Source organism: Trichechus manatus, unplaced genomic scaffold, assembly GCF_000243295.1.
Source record: "Trichechus manatus latirostris isolate Lorelei unplaced genomic scaffold, TriManLat1.0 scaffold00038, whole genome shotgun sequence".
Lineage (NCBI taxonomy): Eukaryota > Metazoa > Chordata > Mammalia > Sirenia > Trichechidae > Trichechus > Trichechus manatus.
In genome coordinates this window covers 10796468-10804024 of record NW_004443974.1, presented here as the reverse complement: position 1 = coordinate 10804024, position 7557 = coordinate 10796468, and the positions used below count along the sequence as shown (strand labels likewise).

At 54.5% G+C, this 7557-nt stretch overlaps 1 protein-coding gene across 1 annotated transcript in view; it reads right to left on the bottom strand.

Moving 5' to 3' along the window:
• Positions 1-3846: 3846 nt before the first annotated feature.
• The window catches only part of MVB12B (multivesicular body subunit 12B), a 173089-nt gene continuing 169378 nt past the window's right edge, over positions 3847-7557 (bottom strand). Inside the window, exon 10 of the mRNA XM_023730753.1 lies at positions 3847-3933. Coding sequence (XP_023586521.1) covers positions 3847-3933 — 87 coding nt within the window. The remainder of the gene's footprint in view (positions 3934-7557) is intronic.

Genomic DNA, 7557 nt, shown 5'->3' with positions numbered 1-7557 from the left:
GGGATGAAAACAAAGGTCAGCGTGAGGCATGTGCTTATGACGGGACAGCTGGCACAGTGGCTTTGGGGCCAGACAAACCTCGAGGTCAAATGTCAAATCCTTTCTCTGCCACTTACTAGCCATGTGCCATGGACAAGTCTGAGCTTCTTCTTCTGTAAATAACACCCACTTCTGGGGTTAAAAATTTTTTTTTTTTGAATGACAGGCGATAATGTGCTTAAGTGCCCGGCAGGGTGCCTGGCAAGTAGTTGGTGCTTAGAGCATGTCAATTGCTCTTGTCTCCCGCCTGTCCTTCTGATTACAAAGGGGCAGGAGACAAGCAGGGTGGCTGACCAGCGCCGACTGCTCTGCAGTACAAAATGGCCTCTGCCACCAGGGAACAGGCTCTCACCCAGACCAGGGTCCTCATCTCTCCCAGCAGCGGAGAGCTGTAGCTGGCATTAGTTCTTGGACTTGGGGTAGGGGAAGAAGGCTTTATTACAAATTTGCAAGTGAACTAGGAGCAAACTACCTACTCCTTATCACCTTTGTGCCATGTTCAAGGCCCTTGGAAGATGCATTATTGACTTTTCAGAGGGAAAGGACAGGTGATGGGGACAGCTGTGCTCTGGTTCAGGTCTTCTCCAGAGGGGCAGGGGTGCTGGGCAGGGACCAGCAGCAGAAGTGGGGTGTGCTGGGGACATGGGGATCCAAGTACGAGGCTGCTGTCTTTACATTTCCAAGAAAATCCTGTCCTTCCCTGCCTACAGTGGCCAAGAAAGTTTGTGAAGAAAAGCACATTCCCAAAAAAGAAACCAAAGGTCGCATAATTCCTAGTATGAGCCAAGGCTCCATGTGTCAGTTCTACTGGGATCTGCATGAGCCTCCAGACGGGGTGGGCACACACGCACACGAACACACACCCCTACTGCCACACCACACACTGCTCATCTTCACCTACCTCTCAGAAGGCAAAGAAGTAGAGGGTTAGGAGCAGCCTAAACTCTACCACAGACACCAACTTGTCCTTAACACTGTCACTGCTTAATTATTTCAAGCTGCCATTTATTATAACATTCACAGTCACGGTTATACTTAAACTAATTCTGTAATGCTACTGAGGATGTCTTTCCAGCTAGCGGTTCATACAAGTCTGTCCTCTTTCCTGGTGATTTGTCAAGGATGAACACGGCCTCGTAGGGCCTGGCTGGGTCATGATGCAAGTAGGGCCTCATGAGAGGGTGTGAATGGGGAGCTGTGGGCCCCTCCTCCTCCCTCCTCCAGCAACTGCACTCAGTGCTCAGCTCACCTTCTTGCTCGCTGACAAGGTTATTGTCTTTGAACCTTCTAGGGCCCATTAGACCTGTGGAAAGCCCTCGTTCTCAAGGGAGAAGAGAGAATGGCCACGGGGCATTACCCGTCGGACAATCTCATGACCAGGACTGAAACAGAAAGTGCACAAACCAACATAAACTAGATGGAGTGAGCAGAGTCCTTCCCCCCAAGTCCTCCCCCCCAACCCCAGCCTGCTGGATGTCACCTCTCTTTGATGGCCTTCGAGTCACAATATCACTTGGTTTTAGACCAGCCACCCATCCAAAAACAACAACAACAACAACAAAAAAACAGAAACAAAAAACTCATTGCCGTTGAGTAAATTTTAACTCATAGCAACCCTACAGGACAGAGTAGAACTTGCCCTATAGGGTTTCCAAGGAGCAGCTGGTGGATTTGAACTGATGATAACCTTTCGGTTAGCAGCCAAGCTCTTAACCACTGTGTCACCAGGGCTAAAGCAACAGTAAACACAGGTTCTCTGGGCTCCATCCACCAAACCAAAAAACCAAACCCATTGCCATTGAGTCAACCCCGACTTATGGCGACCCCAGGTGTTTCAGAGTAGAATTGTACTCCATAGGGTTTTCATGGATATGACCTTTCGGAAGCAGATTGCCAGGCCTTTCTTCCAAAGAGCCTCTGGGTGGGTTTGAACAGCCAACCTTTCAGTTAGTAGCCAAGTGCTTAACCATTTGTACCACCCAGGGACTCCGCTGGGCTCCACAGGGCCCCCAAACTCCCCCAGAAACACAACTAGCTTATTTTAGCAGATCCAGTTCATCAGAAATCCTGGTTAAGCATCAGTCCCACAACAGATCCTCCACAGGGACACCCATCTTGATCTCACAGGCTTCTTGGGGTGGGGGTAGGGAGGCCAGCCCCCACTAGGGGGCATCCTCAGGGAAGGTGGGGAGAGGCAGCCACTTCCCTAGTACACAGAAATCCAGAGGTATCAAGGCTTGACCAAACACATTCTGGCCAAAATGAAGATTAACTGACAACACAAGGAGGAAGAGTTGGGTCCACAAAAGGGTCTGAGGAGTTTGGACACAGTGGCGCTGATGCAGGTACATGAGTATTTTTTGCCCCAGCCCCACCTCTTAGCCAATAGCTGCCCCTCCTAACTGTGTTGACCAGTTCTTCATCCTGTTCCTTTTGTGCCCAGCCAGGCAGCCCTGCCATCTTGGGAACCGCAAAGGTGGGGGGTCTGAACCTGGCTGAGGCAGTGGCTCTCCTGTCCTGACTTTTGGTCGGGGAGCTTCACTGACTGTCCACAGTCCATACACATTCCAGCCTCCAGACACACTCATCAAACCCCTCTGTCCAAAGAGCCAATCACCAGTGAACCCACAAGAATGAAGATACCAATGTTCAGTGGAATTAGAGAAGAAGCACCCTGACAGCCGGACAATGCAAAAGAAACCCATCGGGGGCAGCAACAGCCACTGTTCTCATGGCAAACATGCCTGAGTCCAACTTGGCAACAATGGACACTCCTGGCAGAAATGTCGGTTCTAGCTCAAACTGGGTGACCTGGGTCAGATGGACTTTTGTTCATTTGAACAAGCAATGTGTTCCTATTAGCAGATGCCATCAAGGGCTGGGCCGGGTGCCCTCTGAGGCCAGGTGGCCATGCACTCTGGTGGCCGTCCGAGGCCCTGTAGCGCCAGTCCCTATAATCACTGGGGTCAGGGCACTTGGCTGAGGCAGTTGGAGCTGCTGTTGGCACATGGGCGTTCAAGCCCTTTGGGGGAAAGGAGCGAACCGGATGAGCACAGCACCCCGGGCAGCAAAACTCATGTCTAAGCAGGCTACCCTCAGCCCTCGGCCTGCTCCCCCAGAAGGCTAGTACATGCCACTTCCCACCTCAGAACACCCAGTGTGTGAATCGGGCTGCTGAGTCCACAGGACGTCTGCACTAGACCAACTGCTGAGCTCGGGCCCACTCCAGGGGCCACTGGCTTCTTCCCGCCATGTTTTCTTGGGGTTGCCGTGACTGCCTGGGGTACTTGATCCCATCAGCCTGAGTGACTTGTTCCACGAAAGCCCTGGATCTGGGACCTCGGCAAGGCTGGAGAGTCCTGTGCAAAGTTACCCCAGAAAGTAGCTTAGTGGTGTCTCCCATGGTGGCGTCAGGAGGGAGCAGGTGGGCGTCACTGGGTCCCTGGGGTGACTCCTGTGGTACGTGAGGGTTTTGCAGGACAAGTGGTCATTACACAGATGTGTTAGGAGCCGCTGGTCATTACAGCACACATGGATTAGTTGCGATTATGAACAAGGTGCCCAGGGAGGCTGGAGTGTCATGTCAGGCAAGCCGATGACGAAGAATGTAACGATCAGAAGTCCAGAGTCTCCCAGGTAAGGCCTGCAAGGCGTGTGGGAGGCTGGCTGGTGGTAGAGGGCTTCTGTCCGTGGAGGGAGAGGAGAGGGTGGGCAGGAGGGATGGGGCAAGGAGGAAAGTGACCACAGCCCCAGCTGGGCCCCCATTCAGTAGTCTGGGCAGGAGGCTTGTCTTCTCCCTGAAGCTCCTCACGACTGTGGGATCTGCTGACACCTGGTGGGGCTTGGCGGGAGTCTGGCAGCGGCACTCTGCTCTGTGCGGAAGCTGTATTCGTACTGCAGTGGAGAGAATGGGGGACAGAAAGGCACAGTCAGTGCACAGGGAACCCAGAGAAACCCCACCACACCTCAGAGCAAGACAAAGAGAAGGGCTAACCACCTTGCGAGTGCCCAAACACAGGAATGACAGGCAAGTCCGGGGATTGGTGGAGCTGCCCTGTGTGTGTGTGAGTGGCTGTGAGTGTGTGTGGGAGGGTGTGTGTCTGTGCGTTGTGTTTGCTGTACAAGCCAGGTGTAGACCTGCCTCTGCTGCTGCTGGAGACTGATCAGTTTGGGGACAACGGCACCTCTCACAGTCCCTGCCTCACTCCCTGCAAGGCAGTGCCCAAGGCTATGGTGCCAATAGCAAGTATGCGGTAAGCGTCCTTCTGTCTCACCTCTTACAACCCAGCAGGAATCCTTGTACTCTTGCTTAGAGGGGAGATGGTCACAAGGTGGCAGATCTGGGACTTGATCCTAAACCTGACTTGAGGCTGGGCCTCAGCCACAAGGCTTAGGGGACCCTCTGCTTCTGCAACCTGGTGTGGTCTGGTTGGCTTGGTGTTTCCTGGGCACTGTCTGTGACACTGTGGGGTACACAGAGAACATGGGGAAGGGGCTTCCCAAGCCTCTCTGAATTGCTCCATGTTCTCCCTGAAGCTCCACACACGTCACAGCCAGGAATGCCAGCAGCTGTCTGGCTCGGTGTCTCTGCCCTTGGCCGGCTCGTGCTGCCTTCCCATGCCAGGAGGCCGGCCTTGCAGGGGCCTGACCCTTACGCATAAGAACCAAGCTTACCTAACTCTGACCCTATGCCACGGAAACGAGTAGAGGTAGGTTCTGTGCCTGATGGGAATGCAGAGAAGGGGCAGGTACTCTGATGGTGGAGGGGGGACACTGGTGGTTTTTCTGGGAAGCCAGGTGGGATCTCAACATCCAATGTGGGCAGGGGCGTTCCAGGCAGAGGAGTGGGCATGGGTGAGGGCACCCATGAGGACTGCCCAGCCCCAGAAGAGACGGCCTTGCAGGCCACCAGGCTGGGCAGTGGGCAGTGAGGGCCATGAGGCTGCAGGAGCAAGGTGGGAAATGGCCTGAAAGGTTACACAAGGCGGCCATATGGTCATATGGGTTTTAGGAATGAGGGGCTTAAATCAGTCAGTGGTTGTCAAATTTTTAAAATAATTTAAAAAACCTTTAGCAGAATTTCTATAAAAAAATCTCACTCAGGGCTTCGCCACATAAAACAGATGAAAGTGGAGCTGCCCTAGTTGAACTCGGCTTCCACATGATACCAGCTCCTCAGGGACACCCCCACCAACGGCAGCCCGGGAAGGGAGCCTTCGCAGCAGGCGGACGAGCACTAGGAGGCTGTGGCATTCCAGGAACCCACCCAGCAGGGCAGGGGCTCCATGGGAAGGCTGCAGACCCCCGCGCAGCCGTGGGGTCCAATGCCCTGCCCCTCCTTCCTGGGAGGCTCACCAGGCGCAGGCTCAGTGAGGCCCTTGTGCCCAGCCAGTGAGCTGCTGCAGCCAGGCCCTCCCGACGGACGGCCGCACGGGCAAGGAGAGCAGCTGAGGCACTGATGATCATTCAGGGGTTAGAGCAGAACCTCAAAACATTAAAGAGTGAAGGGAAGCAGAAGGCCTTTCAGGGTTTTTTCTCCTAAAGAGAAAATGACAGGGGAGGCTGTAGCAGCCAACAGACGGCCTATGCCCAGTGCTGTTACCCTGGCCACCCCCACTGACAGTCCTACAGGGCAGAGCTGGGACAGACAGACAGCGATCCTGACTCGGGTCAGGGCAGGGGCAAGGTCTGGCCGGCCCATCCCTGTGTAAACAATGGGGTGAGTGGCCTTGTGTTGCCCTGAGCCTGCAGCCACTGGCGGCAAAGGGCCAGGAGACACAGGGCAGGGAGAGAGAAAGGATATTACATCGTGGCCCCTACACATAGCATCTGTGGTCAGAAGTGGTAGGGAAGGACTTGACATTGCAGGGTGACCTCAGGCAGGTCTTTCCTCTTCTGAACCTCAGCAAACTCTAAACTGGGGTGATGATCTCTACTTCCACGGTCTGCTGTGAGGGTGAAATGGGGTAAAGTGAGTTAAGGATCCCGCCCTGCTCTGCTTTGGCACCAAGCACTCATCAGTGAATATTTGTCGGATACTCGAGATAATCAATCCAAGCAGCCCAAAGCGCCTCACATTCCTGTTCTCTAAATGACCAGGGGGCAGGACATGGTCTGGGACTCCAGCTCCCACAACGTGGGATGGAATGCGGTGCAGTCCCAGATGAGGTCTTTCGGCAAAGCCCGGGACAATACTGCCACCTCGTGGCTGCTTGGGTATGTGCATGGCAGGTAACCACGGTAAATCCATTCCCTCCTAGGCTTTATCAGCACCCCTGATATCCGCCCTGTGCTGGGTGCTGGGGCCAGGCACGATCCCATGCAGCCCCTGAGGTGGTGAGGCCACAACTGCTCTGCAGCCTGGAGGGAGCATGGAGAACTTCACGGAGCAGGTGACATTTGAACTGAGTCTTTAAAGGGGAAGAGAAGCCTGGTTGGGGGACAGGGTGGGGAAGCGTTGAGAGCAAAGAGTACAGCAGGTGCAAAGGAGCAGAGGAGAGAAGGAACTTTGTGAGCAGATGGGCCTGACTGGGCACACAGGCTTGTGGGTGGTGGTGGGGGGCGAGGGTGGAAAGGCCAGCAGGGAATGGCCCAAGGTCCTGTGTGCATTTTATCCTGCTGACGACTGGCTTTTAATCTTTCATGGGTCATGGATAACACCCACGCTGGCAAAGCTGAGGTCTTTCCCCACCCAAAAAATGCACACAACTTGCCTTGGGCTCCAGCCAAGAGCCCCCACTACCAAAGCCACTGGGGGGGGGGGATTTAAGAATATGCAGATTATGTGACAAAAGCTCACTCTGGTGAGAACCCTGGGTTCTAGAAGCCATGGGCAGAAAGGGGAAGGGAAGGAGCAGTAGGGTTAAGGAGGCAGGGCCCAGCGTGGCCTACACACAGAAGTAGAGCAGCAGAGAGCTGAGGACAACGGAGTAGGCAATTAGGCCATTAACCCACAGGGGCACCCAGGAGGAAGAGCAGGCTGGAGGGAAGAACACGCGAGCAGTGTTGCTGCTGGCTGAGCGTGAGGTCCCTGAGGAGTATCAGGGGAGAGACAGGGATAAGGGGCTGGGAATCAAGCACTTGGGAGTAGCCGGAGTTACAGGTGTGGAGATGTTTCAAGAAAAGCACACAGGGTTAGAAGACAAGACGACAGGCCTATGCCCTTGAGGAAGGTAGAGGACACCAAGATGTGGTCCAGGTGATGGGCACCCAGGGGACAAGGAGGAGAGAGGTTGGGGTGGAGGGGACAGCAGAGCCTGAGCTGCAGAGACTGGTGGGCATGGCCATTAAAAACAGGTGGAGCCTACTGGAACCTGCCCTGCACTGATTACCAACCTGCCCTGCTGGCTGTACTAAGTGCCACAAACAACCCTTCCCAGTAACTCCTCTTCAGCTAGACCTGCCCTGCCATACCGTATCTGAGTGACTGACCCTGCCAGTTGAAGAAGGAGGCAAAAAGTATTGTGCCCACAGACGAGCAAACAACAAAGAACACACAGCCTGCCTGCTCAGACATAG